At 42.6% G+C, this 19,038-nt stretch overlaps 1 protein-coding gene and 1 long non-coding RNA gene across 4 annotated transcripts in view; one reads left to right on the top strand and one right to left on the bottom strand.

Annotated features, from left to right (window-relative positions):
* The window catches only part of LOC101172314 (interleukin-1 receptor accessory protein-like 1), a 364,358-nt gene that overhangs the window by 209,822 nt on the left and 135,498 nt on the right, over positions 1-19,038 (bottom strand). For both annotated transcript variants that reach the window (XM_011484966.3, XM_011484970.3), the window contains exon 3: positions 13,109-13,388. In XM_011484966.3, the coding sequence (XP_011483268.1) occupies positions 13,109-13,388 (280 nt within the window). The remainder of the gene's footprint in view (positions 1-13,108; positions 13,389-19,038) is intronic.
* Positions 15,042-18,699, top strand: LOC111949207. Of its 2 annotated transcripts, none has more exons than XR_002875219.1 (6): positions 15,042-15,410; positions 16,147-16,375; positions 16,504-16,663; positions 16,750-16,960; positions 17,058-17,216; positions 18,228-18,699. It is a non-coding gene; the product is annotated as an uncharacterized LOC111949207 (long non-coding RNA). The 2 variants fall into 2 exon arrangements; XR_002875220.1 differs by having other exon boundaries at positions 15,044-15,410; positions 16,880-16,960.

Raw genomic sequence — 19,038 nt, 5'->3', positions numbered from 1 at the left:
CTGGTTGCCTGGGTGGGGGGGTGGGGTGGTGGTGGGGGCGCACACTCTGCCGGCAACTTGGCAGGGGTGCCTGGGCGGGTGCCTTCTGGGCGCAGGGTAGGCAGTGCGGCTGACCGGGAACGGCGGCCGGGTGCCGTGCTGGGTGGCTGGTCGCCGTGGCGGGGGCTGGGGGGGGGGCTTGGGGCTCTTGGGCCTGGGGTCGTCTGCCCATGGCCGGTGTTTCGCCCGTGGCCGGTAGTTGGCGCGTGGCCTGGCCCCCCGGGGGTCGACGCCGCAGTCACAGCAGGGGTTAATGGGTTCACTTGGGTGGGTTTATTTCATTATTATTATTATTATTATTATTATTATTGTTATTATTATTTTATTATTTATTTTATTATTTATTTTATTATTATCATTTTTATATTTATTTTTTATTTTTTTTGGGGGGGGGCTGGGGGGGCGGTGTGCTAGTCCTTAGGGAGGCAAGGGTATGAATGGTGGGGCTGGACCCCCTGCCCCTCCGTTCTGGCACCGGGACCCTTCCTTGCTGGCTGTCTCTCGGCGCAACGGGGCTCCGGCCTCCAACTGCGGCTGGCTTGCCGTTTCTGGCTGCCCGGCCGCTCTGGGAGGGGGGGCGCCTACCGCGGCCGGCTGGGGGGCCGGTCGCTCGGGGGAGCCTTTTCCCCCGGTTGTGCCCATCCCCCCGCTCCTCCCCGCTCTCACCCAAACAAATATTGCACACAGGCACATAGGGCCCCGGGATCTGGATGGGAGGGGTATGCTGGCGGGGCTCACTGGGGATGCCCCTCTCTGGGTTCTCGTTGGCACCCGCCCTCCTCCCCGCTTTTTACTTGCATATCAGACACTCTGATTCATCTAGGGCCTTGTGGAGAGGGTCTGGTGGAGGGGGGCACGGTAAAACATCCGTGCTCACCTTTCGCTGGCCCCCCCCACAATTTTAACTTCCTCTGTAGACACACACACTGCATGCTAGCAGCACACACACAGCAAATACACACCACTCACAGAGGGACCCCGGAGTGGGGGGCTTTGCGGCTTGGCAGCGGTAGAGCCCCCCACACTGGTGACCTCCTATTTTACTTGCAGCACACACACAGCACTCCCACACCTCCATACATGGGTGGGGTCGGGGGGGGGGGCGGCCGGTCTTCACCCGCCTGGTCCTCTCAGGGCGGCCGGGCTTATGGGTATCCTGTCGGCTGCGGGAAGGGTCGGGCATACGACACTGGGGGTCGGCCGGCTGGGGGGGGGTTACTGCGTGGCAGCGGGGGTAGGAAGGGTAACCAGATGATTGTGAGTATGTGTGTGTGAGTGCATGGGTAGGACGGACCTGGGGGCTGGCTCGCTGGGACCCTCTGGGGCTTTCCCTCCCCATCACAGAGAGGGGAGGGCACTGAGAGGGTTGGGGAGGGGGGCTCAGATATTATGGCGGGGGGGGGGGTTGTAGTGCGTGGGGTTTTAGGGTTATAGGGGGTGGCTGTGGGTGCGTGGCGATCCCTGGGTTGCTAAGGTCGCGTGCCTGGGCTGGCTTGCGGAGACGGGGCGCCGGTCGGGTGGTGGCCGGCTCATGGGTTTCCGGGGGCCTTGGCTTCGTCCCTGGCCTTTGTCTCGGTGTCCGGCGCCCGGTGGCCCCCATGGCTGCCGCCTGGTACGGCTAAGCGCTCCTGTCTTGTGGCCTGGGGGCCGGACACTGGGTTCGCTTGTGCCTCTGGGCATTGGGGGGGCCCCTGTAGGGGGGCCCTCTCTGTGCCTGGCTGGTGGGGTGGGCGGTCCCCTCCTCCTCCCCTCCCGGGCTGCCTGGGTCCGGATGCTGGGGGGGCTTCTGGCCTGGGGGGCTCTCCTCCCCTCTCCTGGTCTGGCTGGTCTGGCTGGGTAGGATCTGGCTCCCTTTATGAACACACGGTTCACGTCGGCAGCATGCATGTATCTCCACCCCCACGTGCACGTGCACACTGCCACTGCTCCCTGTCTGCTTCATCCCTCCTCTTTACCCACAGTGTATTGATGGACAGATTTTTTTCGCTCATCTTAGTGTCAGATTTTCACCTTTTATGTAACATTCGTCTTTCCAGCAGATCTGGTATAATTGTTACAGCTTAAAATAATAACTTATTCAAATCAGTGCTTGTATCCCCCACCTTTTCACCTTTCTTCCTTTTACTCTCTCCCTCCCCTCACATTCTTCCCCTCTCCCTCCCCACACACACTAAATGTAGCAAATAAATAAAAAATAATACGACAAAAAGGGGTTTATACAAATCTACACTCTAGTTTCTTGAAGCTATATAACCTCTTTTTTTGATAGTAAAACCTGTCCAACACAAAAAGCCTTCAGCTCTAATCTGTTTGCTCTGCTGTTGGACAGAACAAGTTAAAAAAAAAAAAAAAAAAAAAAAAAAAAAAAAATATATATATATATATATATATATATATATATATATATATATATATATATTTTTTTTAGATTGTTCATTCCTTCATTCATTCATTCATATAACGTTAGTAGGGCAGAATTTCCTTTTAAATAAATAGACAATTTTATGATATAGGCAAAAAAATGAGCTTCCCCTCTCTGACAGACTAGTAGCCGCCACTGCGATCCAATTATCTATCTAATCACATTGAGAATGTGCAGAAATTATTCAGTTTCAATAGAGTAAGAAATTCAATTTAACAAAAAACAAACAGTATAAATAAATGAATTTAAACCTACTCAAGTGAAAAGTATGGTGCCATTGATAACATTCATGTCATTTAATGGCCAAAATGGATTTTTACTGTCACTCTTCACATATTTTTGGCCGACAGACAAAACCCGGACCACCGCTGTGTTGATTGCTCCCTAAACATCCGACTTACTGACACTCTGGCAGGACCTCGGCAGATGCTCTTTGGTATCTGGCAGCGGCGTTAGCAACAAATCCTTTAATTCTGTCAGCTGGGAGGTCAAAGTGATGGTGGCAACGCAGGTCTTTACAACTTCCTATTTATTTCACATCTAAAAGTGTCAAGTGTTTGAACAAAGCGTTTACCTTTTGTCCACCCCCCCCCCCCTGCTTGCTTGCACAGTACGGACAAGCCCATTTTAAAAGAACGCACCCCACCGCCGCCACCGCCCAACCATGTAAACCAGAGCAGCACACGAAAGCCGAGAAGGACAAGAGGAAACAGAGGAACATTAAACAGAAACATTTCAATTAATGCAATGGAGATTTCTCACATGGAAGCACTCAAAGTCTATCATGATAACTTTGTTTGCCAGCACCAATAAGACCAACAAGAACAAAAGTAGAAAAAAAAAATGTAATTACTGCAGGCTCTATGGGATTGAACCAGCCAAATGGCAAGCAATCAAAAGTTCATCCTAAGGGGATGCTCCAATATCCAACTGCGTGCACTCCACTGCCCCTCCACCAAGAATTAGGGAGAAAAACAGATGCTTGTTTAATTTTGCCAATTATTTCAACTAAAAATTGGCAGGGATACTAATTTCTTAATCTGCAAACATTAATTTGTGAGTTTCTTTCTTCCTACTCAGTGAGGGCTGTCAGAAAAGTCTTCAGTTTTACTTAAGAGTCTGTTACTGAGAAGGTGGCGTCTTCCACCTGTGAGCCTCAGTCACCTTCTACTTTGAGACATTAATACAAGACAATCAGAAAAACACAGAACTGGTGGGTCTTGAATCAAATTACTACTCTGGATAGAAATTGATGGCGGGGAAAACGCCCTGTGGTCTTTTGGAGTTTCACTTTACCACTGAGTGTCGACTGGATTCACTGATCTGCTGGGGCCACCCCTAAAGGGGGCAGCCAGACGGCACAGAAGGTGTGGGACTCAAGTCATTGCAGAGTTTACTGCCGTTCAGCATCTGTGAGTGTTTACTGACTTCAAGGAATCCTAAAAAAGATTTGAAAAACACCATCATTAATTATTATTTTTTATTTTATTTTAGCATTTGTTGATGTTCTTTGATGATTGGATAAGCCATTTCCAACAAGGCATTGCTCACTTGCCAACCCAGACCGTATTTAATAACTGAACCAAGTGAGTGTGACATCACTTATAGTAAATTACTTCAATTTCAGTCGGCGTTTTGTTGCAACGTTGACATTGTCCTGTTGGAGCCAGACGTCGTCAATATCTGCGTTTCCATCAGACATATGATCAAAATGTTATCAGAATTCTAGAAATGTCGAAAGAACACAATTTTACAATTACGCTGTGTCTAATCAATCATAATTATTTGGGATGATCAGGTTTGTTGAGCCCAATCCGATTCCGAGACGTTTGATTTTGAGTATTTGCCAATACTTTTGTAACACATTTAAAATGTGAACTAATTTGTTTGTCCCACATTTTTTATTTCATTAACCTTCTTTTATCATTTAACACTTGATTACAGAAATCTATGAAGTAACCTAAACAGTCAAGTAAAAAAGTGCAGCTATTAACTAGTGAGAAAGTTTAAAGACTAATATCTTCTGAACTTTTTAACAAAATGTGATTCATATCTTCTTTCTAGATTCTTAAAAATTAATGATGACTCTTTGCAGCATGAATTTGATGAGTATTTTCTTAACTGGGGCCCTGTCAGAGAAATAAAGAACGTATATAAAAGAAGAGTCTAGGCCTTAGGAGGTTTATTCACAGAGCTACTTAAGAGTTAGCAGCTGCTTTGCAGCCGTCTCTCTGTCGGCATCACGGAGAGCTCAACATTAAGGAGAAACAAAAGAAAAAGTCCGACTATGATTGTCTTGCTAGCTTGACTGAACTGTTTTTGTTAGCCTTGACAGCAATGAAATGTCATGATCTGTTCATGACATGCAGACTTCTAGCGGAGTATTTATCCGGAATAATACACTTGAAATAACAACAATCATAATAATAATTAATTAAATGTCCTACAGATCAGGAGACGACATCCAATATCGACTTTGTCATCAACCATGTGATCAGGCCTGATTTCCAATCACGAGATCGGATCGGGACATCCCTAATAATAAACACAAACCAATTCAAAGTCATCCAAAAACATGAATGACAGATGTGAACATTTCTTTGATTTACAGCAGATACATTCAAATGGCGCTCATCATCGCCCCAGTTTCTGCAGGTGAAGTCACCCAAGACTGTAATTTTACACCCGTACCACAATCTTGTCATTTAACCTGAATTTATTTTGAGAGACTAAAGTACACGATTACGGAGAAACTCTGTCAATAGAATTCTCTTTTTGATGCTGTAGATGATAAACAATTAACTGAAGAAGAAATACCTACTCCATGTCTTTATGGACCTTGCTTTGTGCACTGGTGCACAGTCATGTTGGAAGAGGAAAGGGTCACTTCAAACTGTTCCCACAAGGTTGGGAGCATTGAGTTGTCCAAAATGTTTTGGTATCCTGAAGCATTCCGTGTTCCTTTCACTGGAACTAAAGGACCAAGCCCAGGTTCTGAAAAACAACCCCACACCATAATTCCTCCTCCATCAATTTCAGACTCTGCACAATTCAGTCCGAGATGTTCTGTTCTCCTGGCAACCTCCAAACCCAGACTCCTTCATCAGATTACCAGATGGAAAAGCATGATTCATCATTCTAGAGAAAACGTCTCCACTGCTCTAGAGTTCAGGAGCGGCGTGCTTTACACCACTGCATCCAATGATTTGCACTTGGTGATGTGTGGCTTGGATGCAGCCGCTCGGGCATGGAAACCCATTCCATGAAGCTTTCTGCGTGTTGGATTTAGGCTAATCTGAAGTTAGGGGCTCTGTAGCAATTGACGATGCAGAAAGTCGGCAACCTCTTTGCACTATGCGCTTCAGTGTCCGCTGACCCCTCTCCGTCAACTGACCACCTCACTGGAACAACTGGCTGTTGCTGCTGCTCCCAAACTCCTCCATTTTGTTATGATAGAGCTGACATTTGGCTGTGGCTAGGCCAAGTGATTAGGTCACCTGATTCTCATCATTTGGATGAGTGAGCTTGGTAATATAGTGTACATCTCATATTTTGCACTAGTTTAGATAACGGAATTCACCCGTTTTTTTTTTCCGCCTCTGTATTGCCTGTTTCTGCTTAGCGGACGGACACAACACACTTCTCTGCCTTAGCACGTTCGCAGATCCAGCAAGTGAATGAGCAAGATGCAGCTTGTGTTAAAATTAAACCCTGGAGACGATTGGGTCGCTTGAAAAGCATAAACGCCACTCAGAAGTTCAGAGTTATTGTAGACAGTGGCAAGCAAATCAACATCATTAGTAGTATGAACTGGACCACGCCATTGTGGATGCAACCGTTGCGAAGACCGATCGCTTTGAAGTATAAACCGGCCTAAACTTGAAAGCGGCTATGGATGAAGCTATTTCGGGAAATGGTGGTTGGTGATTTTACAGAGAAGCTGTGGATCCAACAATTCTGCGGGACACGCTGGACTTCTGATGAGCTGTGTGACGCTGTGGGACCTCTGGTGGCGCCCGCTGTGCAGCGCCCAAGGCAGTCAGTTTCTACCAAGAAGCGCATCGCCATTGCTATTTGACTCATTTAATAAAAATAAAAAAACAGTTTCCATTGCAGTTTTGCAAAATATGTAAATTTCGATACATCTGAAAAACCACTTAATGTCGACGTGAAAAATCCTTTTTTCCGATAAGTGAAAGTATTTTTTTTAAATTGTCGCGTTTCCATAAGCAAATTTACTATTGCAAATACAACTGTCGCAATTTCATAGTCAGTGGAAACGTAGCTAATCTTCAGTGATTGGTCGATCTAAGTAAACTGTTACGGCCCCAGGCCTTTTTGGTGTGTGTATATGTGTGTTGTGTGTATGTGTGTCTTTTGCAGAAGCCTCCACCACATCAGTTCACTTCCTGATTGATGATTGCAGCTTTTTCTCTCCTCCAATCACCAGGCTGGGCGGGAAGCATAAAAGCCTGGAGCAGCCTATGTTCCAGTGGGCAGCTGAATTCCTGGGAGGAATCTGTTTGATCAGCTGACCCCCTGTTGTTGGACTTGGCGTTAGAAGCCTGTTGGAAACTGCCCGGTTTTCCCCTCTAATTGTGATCTGTGTTTTGGACTATGTTTTGTACTTTAGTGATGTCCATCTAGTTAAATTTTGTTTTGGTTATTTATTGCATTAGTGCCTGAGCATTTAAGTTTGTTACCTTCTTTACTTTTGCAGCTGTCATTTAAAATAAACGGCTGCACTGACAGCCATTCAACCCTTACCGGCTTAATATTATTTCTTTATGTTGCCTATTTTCTCCCTCCCTCTGGGTGGGATGTAACATAAGTGGGGGCTCGCCCGGGATTATTTTATAGGGTATACGTGGCTGTTTGTTTTGCAGTTTGTATATTTGGCGGCTGCGACGGGTGCTGACGTGTCCTTGGTGCGGTTCTGTTTGTGCCACGTACACATACCTGTAAAGGGGGAAAAACCATGGCGACTGGCTTTAGTGTTGATCATTTCATTGCTCACCCATCCTTGACTTTGTTAGATACGTGCCGCAAGTGCGATTTGGAGCAAATTGCGAGTCATTTTGGCATTTCATTTTCGAAACCTATAAACAAGCAGGCTCTTAAGGATCTCTTGGTGGGTGATCTGAGGAGAATGGGCGTGATCCGCCTGACTGTCACTGAGGTGCCTGTGTTGTCCGCGGACGTCGCCTCGGGGATAGGTGGCCGCGAGCGTGACAGCGGTGCCCCGCACATGGGTGACCGCGTGCACGCGGAGACATCTCCCGTGCTAGAGAGCGATGAGAGGCTCGAACGGGGAAAACCCCCCTTCAGCCTCCCACGCTACGATCCGCTCTCTCCAGGCAGCGGTGGGTCGCGGGATGGTGCGCGACTGAAAGTCCGGCTCGCCCGTCTGCAACTTGAGGCGCAGGAAAGGGCACAAACCCGCCAGATACAGCTGGAGATTAAGCGTTTGGAAATTGAGGCTGAGACAGCTGTCAGGATCCGTCAGCTGGAGCTGGAGGCGAAGGCTCAGCTTCCGGTATCCTCAGTTGACAGCGCAAACCCTCCCCTCGGATCTTCCACCACGCTGCTTGACGTAAGTAAATTTATTCCACTTGTGCCCGCTTTTCGGGAGGGTGAAGTGGAGTCGTATTTTGCGTCCTTTGAGCGCATTGCTGGCACGTTAAATTGGCCCCGTGATGTTTGGCCATTATTGCTCCACTGTAAAATGTGTGGAAAAGCTCAGGAGGTCGTAGCGTCGCTCCCTCTTGAAGACAGTCTAGACTATGATAAGGTTAAAACAGCTGTTTTACAGGCCTACGAGCTAGTGCCTGAAGCTTACCGCCAGAAGTTCCGACAGCAGAAAAAGTCTTTGTCACAAACTCATGTGGAGTTTGCTCGGGAAAAATGCATTCTTTTCGATCGCTGGTGCACGGCATCCAAAGTGGATGATTTCGCTTCTCTCCGTGACCTTATTCTGTTAGAGGAGTTTAAAAGAAGTCTACCTGATCGTATTGTGGTTTACTTAAATGAACAGAAGGTAACTTCTATTACATCAGCGGCAGTGCTGGCTGATGAGTATGCACTGTCCAGGTCTGGGTGATTCCGGTTTTTCCTTCGTTCGGTAATGTTACATACACACACTTAATGTTGTTTGGTGGTTCTGGTTGCAAACCCTTAGGGTTAAGGGCTTGCAACTTAAGGGGAGGGGTGTTACGGCCCCAGGCCTTTTTGGTGTGTGTATATGTGTGTTGTGTGTATGTGTGTCTTTTGCAGAAGCCTCCACCACATCAGTTCACTTCCTGATTGATGATTGCAGCTTTTTCTCTCCTCCAATCACCAGGCTGGGCGGGAAGCATAAAAGCCTGGAGCAGCCTATGTTCCAGTGGGCAGCTGAATTCCTGGGAGGAATCTGTTTGATCAGCTGACCCCCTGTTGTTGGACTTGGCGTTAGAAGCCTGTTGGAAACTGCCCGGTTTTCCCCTCTAATTGTGATCTGTGTTTTGGACTATGTTTTGTACTTTAGTGATGTCCATCTAGTTAAATTTTGTTTTGGTTATTTATTGCATTAGTGCCTGAGGATTTAAGTTTGTTACCTTCTTTACTTTTGCAGCTGCCATTTAAAATAAACGGCTGCACTGACAGCCATTCAACCCTTACCGGCTTAATATTATTTCTTTATGTTGCCTATTTTCTCCCTCCCTCTGGGTGGGATGTAACATAAACGTTTCTATATCAACAGTTTGTCAATTGTGGAAGTCTACACCCCTACCAGTTGAATGCAAAATCTGTAAATGTAACGTTTCAAACGTTCAACGTGTGGGCCAGCAGGCTCCACTTACTTTTATTGAGGCATCTGATTGGCCAATATGTAACTTGAACAATTTACACTACAGTCTCATTTTATTTATCAATGAAAAAATACGATTCGCAATGACATCTTAAAAAAGTCAATAGAGCAAGAATGGTTATTCTGACAAATGTAGAAGTCTATAAGATTTTGGGTTTTTTTTTGGAGCCAGCAGGTACTTCCTGTTTGGAAGCCCTAGGGGAGGGTTCACTCAGTCCAGTTCTTGTGTACAGTCAACGGTTGCCAATCATCTGAACAATGTCAAGAAGACTCTTCATGTTCTTATAAGTTAATAATTAAAAGGATCTGATGAACTAGAGTGATGATATTTTAGCTCTGTGATTAAGAAAACTGTTTTATTTTCGGCCCCAACAGCTAGTAAGCTTATCCTCCAAAGCTCTATAACAGGCCTTTCCTCCTGTTGAAAAGTGCTGCATGTCGCCGTATAGCGGTGACTAATGAGCCAGAAGAGAGAGAAGAAAAAAGAAAGTACCATTTACCTACAAGGTTAATAAGATCTTACTACATAATCAAGCATGTGCAACTCCCCACACCATTTAGCCTATTTTCTGGACTCAAATGTTGCAAAAGTGACAGTAAACACCCTGTGACAAATGAATGGGCTCCTGTATTTTATAATAAAATATAATGGTGTGCTCAGTGAAAGTTCGAAGTGGAAACAAGTTTTGAATTTCACTTTTTAAGCAGAATTAACCTGGAAAAAAAGCTAAGTAACTTGTATATTTTAAACCTTACATTAACATTTTTTATCAAAGGATAAAAAATATGATATGATATCTTTTTGTTGGCCACAAAGCTAGCACCAAAACCTAGCAGCTATTTCTGCTAGCATAGCCTATCGTTGGCTACGTGCTCGTCAGCATTTAGAAGGTAACAAACTTAAACCAAAAAAATATTTAATAGCAAACTTACTTCTGTTATGATGTAGGATTTCTTATTTTGTCATTGTCCTCTGTGTTTGTTTAGCGTGATAACTAAAGTCATGCTAAGAAAAAATACCAAACTGTGCCAAAATGCTCCAATTTAACACGTTATCGCCAAATTTTATTTTATTGTTACATCAAACAAAAGAAAAAAATACACACTAGAACTACAAATGGAATGTGTTCTTTTTATTTTGTCTTTTTCAGTTTCGATCTATTTGTGTTTAATAGCTTAATATTTATTCCATAGCATTCAATTTATATTCAAATGTACTTGTTTTGTGGTCCAGATTTTCTGCTTTCAGGTCAAAAGAATTCATACTTATGAAGCAGAATAAAATGAATGTCATCCTTACGTTTTATTCCTGCAGAGAACATGATCAAATATATACTTTATTGATAGTCTACAACAGGGGTCGGCAACCTTTTTTACTCAAAGAGCCATTTGGGACCGCCCCTAATAAAAAAGAAAGCACCCGGAGCCACAACCCGTTTTGACATCATTATATATATTATTCATGTATATATTATTCAAAGGTGCTCATTACGACGATCACGATCGACCTTCAATGACGAGTGTAGATCGCGGGCCAGAAAAGATAAAAAAAAAAGTACTTCTTTATAATCCACCAGCCAATCAAAAACCTCACTGAGAAGTACGGGACTTGATTGACATGTAGATTGGGCAATCGGACATCGTCTGAAGCATACGTCACTGCAAATGCACATTATGTTCTTTAAAGGATGATACCGCGGTCATAAAATCATCCCAGAGAAAGTCTCTGCTTTAACTCCCGCAGGGAAAGCTGCGTCTCAATCTGACGCCGTGTTTCCATCTCTCTGACAGAGTTTGAAGCCAAAGCCCCTCCTCCGCCTCTCTACCTGCTCTTCCTCTTTACCTGTTCACCTGTTCACATCCTCTGCAGCTGACAGTTGTTTCCCCCGCGCTCCTCAGTGTGTCCTACATAGAGAGCGCAAAATACGATAGTCGGGGCGCTCCAGCGCAGCACAAGGATGAAAGAGCCGGACGCAGGTTATAGCGGGGATAGAGCAGGTTAAGCAAATGAATGGAAGAAGGCGGCCCGCTGAAGAAATATTCAATATTGTACACATTTTATTATTATTCTGAACTATCTTATTTAGTAAAATCTTTTATTTTATCAGTCCAGTACGAAAAAAAACATCAACAAAAGCTGTGTTGGGCTGTTTTTGGCTGGGTCTGGCGGTTTTCAGATGACTTTTCGGCTGGAAACCTGGGACTCTATCTGGCAACGCTGGCGCGAACTCTCAGTCTGTCATCAGTCTCTGCCCCGCGACACGTCAAGTTCCGGGCAGAAGACCGGAGTGTTTATTGAAGCCGCCCCGCGTGTCTCCTCCTGCTATCAGCTCTGCAGGTGTCGCCCGATAAATACGAGCTCATTACGAAGCTGTTTTTTTACGTGGCTCGCGCTTCGTACGCAGCCAGCAGCGCCTTTGAAATGCCATGAAAATTGAAAAAACTCAAATAAAATAGTCATTATTTTCCAAAGTCACAGGGAGCCACAACAGATGGATGAAAGAGCCACATGTGGCTCCGGAGCCATGGGTTGCTGACCCCTGGTCTACAATGTGATTGCAGACCAGTGAATCCCTCTGCATTGAGAGAAGCAGTAAAAACAAAACAATACATAATGTAAATGTGTAAAAATAATATCTACACGAATGTAAAAGTAAAGATATAATAAAAATCTAAAATATAGCTTGTGTCCAATAACTACAAGTATTTTGTACAGTTACAGTAATGTAACATCTGTGGGTATAATTGTGCAGAAGGTTAAATAATGAAACCGGTCTTGGGATTATAAAAGCCGCTGAAATATGATGTTTGAGCCAAAACAAAACAAAAGAGATTTATTAAAATTATGAAGCTTTATTTGTGATCAAGTTGACAGGACTGTGTCAATAGGCTAATGTTTGGTTCTATCATAAAATCTGGCATTACTAATCCTGCTGGATGTGTCCAGAATTTAAAAATGGAACAAATTTGTGGAAATATGAAACAAAAGTGTGAAGAAATGCCAACAAGCAGACGTCCTCTGTGGGAGAAACGTGCTTTGTGCCGCCATGTCTCACCACGACAGGCGCATAGGTGCTCCTCTTTAATTTAGAGACGGGCGAGAAAGCATCTGTGCTCATTGGAATCAAACCTCAAGGCTCGACTTTCTGTGATTACACAATAACTCTGCGCTGACCGATTGTCTTCCTGCAGGAAACGCTGCCAACACGACTGAATAGAGAATTCTTGGACGTTCGTTTCTATTCAAGGCAGCCGACTCTGAAGGGGGAGGGAGCCAATGGTGATAACTCTTAGAAATGAGCTGGTGGGATGCAGAGAAACTTGTACAGGGCGCTACCACTCAAGAGCACATTCTTCATTCTTTTCTCTGTTAGCAAAATGTCCAGAATAACAAATATGACTAGAAAAAGGACAGCCAACCTTCTGGTTCATGTTAATGTCAGGAAAGACGGAGATATTTCAAACATAATGAAATTCATGCATCAAATAATTGTCTACGTCCACCATTCGGAGAGAGTCTCTTGTTTTTCTTTATCTGATGTTTCTGTGCGGAACTGCTGCCCTTTCTTTTGTCGCTCTTTGGGCACAACATTTTCTAAAGGTGCTTGTGAAGGCGGAAGAATTATAGATTCAATATTTGCTCCTAATGGTTTGTTGCATTCACCAGGGGAAATAAGAAAATAATATTTAAAAGTGATGCAAAAGGCGGTTTGAGGTGAAATCAGCGGAGTCAGATTGTTGGGGCTTTATTGCAACCCTGGGAAAAAGACAACGATTGTACGAAAAAAAGAAAAACATACCTTAAGACGCAGGAGTAGTATCCCACATCTTCCAGCTCCGCCGGCCGGAACCATATGGAGTCCTCCTCCTTGCTCATCCTTGCACCATCAAAACTGATAGGTTCCTCAAAGTCCCCATGTCCGGCACTTTTGTACCACATCAGGCTGAGTCCCGTGCTCTGCGCATGGCTGTAGTTGGCCCGGATATATCCATAGAATAGTGCGCATTTGACCCGGACGGGTTCCCCGAGGAGGACCTTGTACTTCAAGTAGTCCACCGACCAATCTGTACAACCCTCCACTGAAAAGGAACACAAACACGAGAAATGAAGTTACTATTTTAATGGACAGAAATCACATTCTCATAAAAACAAACATTGAAAATTCTTATTAAGGAGATGAGAAAACCAGAACGGTTTCCTCATATTTATAGACACAGAAAAAGAGAAAATCTTTTATTGCAGCAGTATTTCTTTTGTTTTAAGTCCAGCTTTGGAACGGGGATGTAATTCCCGCAAAAATTAAATATTTTACATATATTAGTTGCTGGGGCAGTGAGTTGACAAGAGTCTGACGAAACGATTCTTCTCGCGATACCATAAATATAGCAACACTGACCCAATATCACAATTTTTTTTATAAAAGAGTGTGACTTTGAAAAACCAATGTCACATTCACATTCAAGTGCAATGCAAATCATTGGATGCATGGTGTAACTATCAACTATAAAATCCAAGTGCCTTCATTTTGATGAATTGAGAAATATTCTATTGTTTCCACCGCAACTTTTTTTTCCAGTATAAAAATAAAGTTTAAATGTGATTTAACCAAAATGTTAAAGAAAAGAAAATGCTACGTATGTCTCATATTGCTTGAATGCACTTTATGAAATTAGGAAATGGCTTCCGGGCCAAACGACCAAAGAAATGATGAACCATCTCCAGCAATCTGTCCATTTCGGTTAAACTGAGTTTTATGGGTGTCACCCATAGCAAAGCAAAACTGAAGATGAGATCTCGTTTCTGTCACATTTACGTCTCCTAGACATAAATGAGAACTGTTTGAGACTAAACTGCTTTTCTCATTCTTCTCAAACATTTCTCCTGAGAAATAAGTCTCACAGTAAGCACTGTTTGAGATCTCAGAATTCTCTCACAACTGTCTCTTCTCCAGATCTCAATTAAGAGAAAAATGAGCCATATTATGTTGCGCTCAAGTATGTCTCAATTTGATATCCTTACTTCAAATCCCTTTCTCAGTTACGTCTTAGTGAAAGACATAAATGGTTCTGTCTCTCGTTGCTCAATAATTTAGATCTTGTTTTAGCCTCTTTTTTTATTGTCTCAGCAAAAAGAAAAATTAGAGTAGTACAAGCCCTAAAATGAGTCTTATGATGACACCATTACAGTTCATCTCTAGAAAATAATATTTTTTATTTTATTTATGTTCAACTTAAAAAAGTTGTTTATTGCTTACATATTTATATAACTTAATTACAATTTCAAGAAAAAAAAGTTAAATCACTAAGACGGTCATGTCCTCAAAAGACATATTTTTGAAACTTTTTAAAAAACATGAAATTTCAAGACAACGTTGCAGTGTCGATTTAATAAACTTTTTTTTTGACTGCTTAGATAAACATAAATGAACAAGAATGTATGTGGGGTTAATGATGCTAGGTTTAGTTAAACACAAACACACGCATGCACTGGCACACATGCATACACGCACAAGTGCATATACGCACACTTATATGTTGGTGGGTATAAAACATTTAACACATTGATGTCTGAACTAAATAAAGGACATTTGGGATCATATTTGGATCACCTTAAAGTGAACAAAAAATAGATTTTACATTTGAAACAAACAAATAAAATACACAAATAAAAATAATCAAATTAATAAATCAACTTTAGGGCGGTACAGATTTATGGGGTTCAGTTTGAGTTAATTTATCTTTGTCTTTAAAAATCACCCTTCATGCAGCCTTACAAGCTGAAAATATTTTCTGTTTTCTTGATTTTAGTCTGCATCATATTGAACAAACAGAAGCCTGGAGTAACCCGATTTGAATTTTAAACTGTATCACAGCCTCACTTGACACAGATTTCTGATTGGCTGATCACGGTGGGAGGGAAAACTCTGTGGTTGACGTCACCAACGGGCCGGAATCTGCAAGCGGGAGAAGTGCAGAGAACGAGAGAATTTTGACGACCGTTTGTCGTATTTTTTCTGCGTTTTAACAATCCGTGTGATGAATCTCCAACATTTTTTTTGCTTGTCTGGAAAAGATTCAAGTAAAATCTTTGAAGTTTGCACGGTAAGTTTGCGATTTCTTCCCTCCAACTCTGAACTCAGTTGAATGCTAAAGGTGTTTTAAGCTAGCTCCGCCAGTAATGCAGACGTCTGGGCTACTCGCGGTGGCTTTGGCTGTATAAGTAATTATTACTTTTTACAAAGGTTTACTTGTGCTTTTTGTAATAAAAAATAAAGACATTGAAGAGTTATTTGCAGTGCAGAGTTTACAGAATGAGCCTCGATATTTTTCCAAACGCGTGAGTGCTAAGTAACTGTTGGAAGACATTTTGCTCTTCAGTTAAGGGTCTGCAGGGTTCATCCCATTCACAGTGTGACGACACCACAGTCCATTATTCCAAACTTCAAAATGTGCAGTTTCACTGTATGTTCAATTTTTACGCTGTAAAAAGCTTTTATCTTGTTTAAAAGATCATCTTGCAGACGTTTGGCCTGGCATGTCATCTTTTGAAACTGGTTATGGACATGTGTTTAAGTAAAGTCATCATTAACTGCTCACATGTCTAGAAAGCATAATCTGAAAATGTAAGTATGCATATTAGGGAAACATGTTCTCAGCCCTCTGTCAGTGGTGAAGATGTTTAGAGAGCACAGATGTAGCTAAGCCAACAAATGTCAACACTGATATGTACGAGGATTTTAGTGAATCATAAATCATATTTAAAAACCTTTCCAGATCTTACTTTGTGCTGTATAAAATGTGTGTACATCATGTTTTTTTTTTCCCTCTCTGATTCAAGGTGATCTAAATTCTACATGTGAAAATAATTGAATCAGAACCCATGTTCCTCCACACTGCCATTATGGAGGTCCTACCAGAGCCACAAAAGACATCCTGGAAGAACACTTGCAGTCCATTGGAATAAATGGAGTTGTATGAGGATCTACGATTCATAGAAGAGGCTGACTTGCTGCCAGCTTTGAGACCTGTTCAAGCCCGGAAACGTCTTGCTCTTTGGAAATTGAAATGTGAGTCTCAAACATTACAAATGAGTTTTTGTAATGCACAGAAGTGGATATGAATATGAATGGGTAACACACTGACAGTACAGTGTAAACTTAATACACTTATACTGTTTGTTTGTTTTTTGTTGCAGACCAAACGCCAGAGAACAGCACATCATCATCTGTTGAGACCTCACCAACACAATCATCATCACTTTTGTTATAGTCACCGAGGAGTTTGTCATCCACATCTTCCAGAAGCCGAGGACTGTACGTACATTGACTGGGAGGACAGCTTTGAAATTCCATGGAGTAAGTTTTCTGAGGAATTTGTGGAGTCTTTGGAAAGAGACCTGGCCCAAGACTAAGGAAGGAAATGGTTTGCACTCTTGTTGCAGAAATGATGAAAGCAAGACGTTTTTCCAAACTCTAAAAGGCTGCAGATGATGCAGGGAGAGCAGAGTGGCTGCTCAGAAGAGATGAGATGTTAAAGAGATGCTCTTTCTTCTGCTCTGCTACTTTAATGAGGAGGATGCCATGTTCTTGTAGAAGATGCAGACGAGGTCCAGCTGCAGCAGGTGCCGTTGACTCCAACTGTTATTGTATGTGGTAAGTAAAGTTTCCAGTGTTAAATTATTCTAAAGGTTTTGTCTTTGTACACTGTACATGAGTGACATGTTTACTTCATCCATTGTTCTGTCTTTAGGACAGTCTTGCTTTTCCCCAAGGAGGTTCATGCTGAGTTGGAACCGCTCCATCGTACACAACAACATTGCAGCACTATGACTGATGTTCAGAAGCTACTTCTGCTTTAACCGTCATTATCCAACTGAGCTGTTGCAGAAACCCTGGAGTTTCTGCAAAGGTACATATTTATGAGTGCTGTCATGCGATTCATTTTTGGGTGTGGTTAGTTAATCATGACCTGCAGTTAATTATTCTAATTAATCTTGTATTAATCTAACTCAGGGCTGCTCATCCCTGGTCCTTGAGATCTACCAGCCTGCCTGATTTCCAGCTGATTACCTGGACCAGGTGTGTTCATTCAGTCAGAATGTGGAGACGTCTGGTTGAGCTGATCAACAGCTAGCAGGGCTTGGAGATCTAGAAAACAGTCAGGGTGATGGATCCCAAGGACCAGGAATGAGCAGCCCTGGCTAACCTAAAATTTAGCTTTGAAAATCCTTATTTTGGGGTAATTTGATTTAAATAGTAAGATTGTGTCACATTAAAAGAAATAAAATACAATTTAAAGGGTGGCTTTATGAAGTTTTCCAAGTATAACAGACTTTTTTCCAATCTTTACTTTTGTACCACTAAGGGATAATTCTTCAGTCTCAAACAGAACAAAGACCTAAGCCAAAGTGCTCTACTTTAAAACACTAATGGAAATATTCTGAACAATCCAAAAAATATTGACCACAAAATTCTTAATGATACCATAATATATATTCGTTGAAATATCTTATTCCACAGTTTGCTGTCTGACACGATCAGCCCTCAGCGTCCCAATTAAGACATGGGTATTATTTTTCCCTTGTTAAGAGCCAACCATGCAAAGTGTGACTTGATCATTTCTTAAATGTTTGATCTGGACTGTATCATAAAAAATGAAATGAAACAGATTTGAACCTTATTTGTTAAATAGTTAATGCCCATAGAATGCTGCATTTCAATTCTTTTAACTGAAACAGATGTCCTCTCTAGCGACGTGTGGCTGCTTTTAGGGATGACAGAAACGTAATCTTATGGTAGCATTATGCAGCTGCTTTTATAAAACTACAGTTTGCTTCTAGCTTGAAGTGTTATCTTTGTTTGTTATGTGCGGTCTATTATCAATTTGTTCATGCCAGATTTTAATGTTCTTGTCTTACAGCTTATGTCCTGAGATGTGCCACTCTACCTGGTTGGGAACAAATTGAAGAGGCCAAGCTCAAGAAAGCCTTTGTCAACAAATGTAGGGCCAGAACAGGTTCTAAGGCCACTGCTATGATCTACAGTATGCGGACTGGTTTCTCCTCCATCTTTTTTCTTATTTTTTATCTTAATTTGGTTCTCAAATTGGTCCATGGATTTGGTAGGCTGCAAGTTTAGGAGAATGTTTTTATCAGGTACTTTTTTATGTGGTTACATAATCTTGTTTTTTTCCTTGTACCTCAGCAGTGATGTCAGTGTGTTTGTTGTTTAAAATATGGAAGTTTTCTTTACCATCATGTCAGCCACATTGAGTACGCCACAGTTCATGTACTTAATGCATTTAATATTTTAAAAAGTGTCTAATACTGCTACCACAATTCAAATGCTGTACTGATGATGGTGCTGCCCAAATAAAGTGTAAAGCATTTACATTTCTAGTATTGTTTTTACTGTTACTGTATATCAGTGGTCTCCCATCCTGGTCCTTGAAGGTCACTGTTATGGATGTTTTAGCTGTTTTCCTGCTCCAACAGATCTGCTGCAGTGGTTGAATTGCCTCCTCAAGTTCTGCAGGAGGTGGTTAATCACCTGTTGATTCACATCTGGGGAGCAAAGAAACATCTAAACCCTACTGGATGGTGGCCCTTGAGGACCAGGATTGGCTACCACTGCTATAAAAATAACTTCTCTTTTCTTTCTCAAATACATCTCAAATATCATTCTCATTAACGGCTTTGGTTAGACATTTAAGAGAAATGATTAAGACATGA

This window comes from Oryzias latipes, chromosome 2 (genome assembly GCF_002234675.1).
Source record: "Oryzias latipes chromosome 2, ASM223467v1".
Lineage (NCBI taxonomy): Eukaryota > Metazoa > Chordata > Actinopteri > Beloniformes > Adrianichthyidae > Oryzias > Oryzias latipes.
The sequence above is the reverse complement of the archived record's forward strand: the minus strand, read 5'-3'. Positions and strand labels throughout refer to the sequence as shown.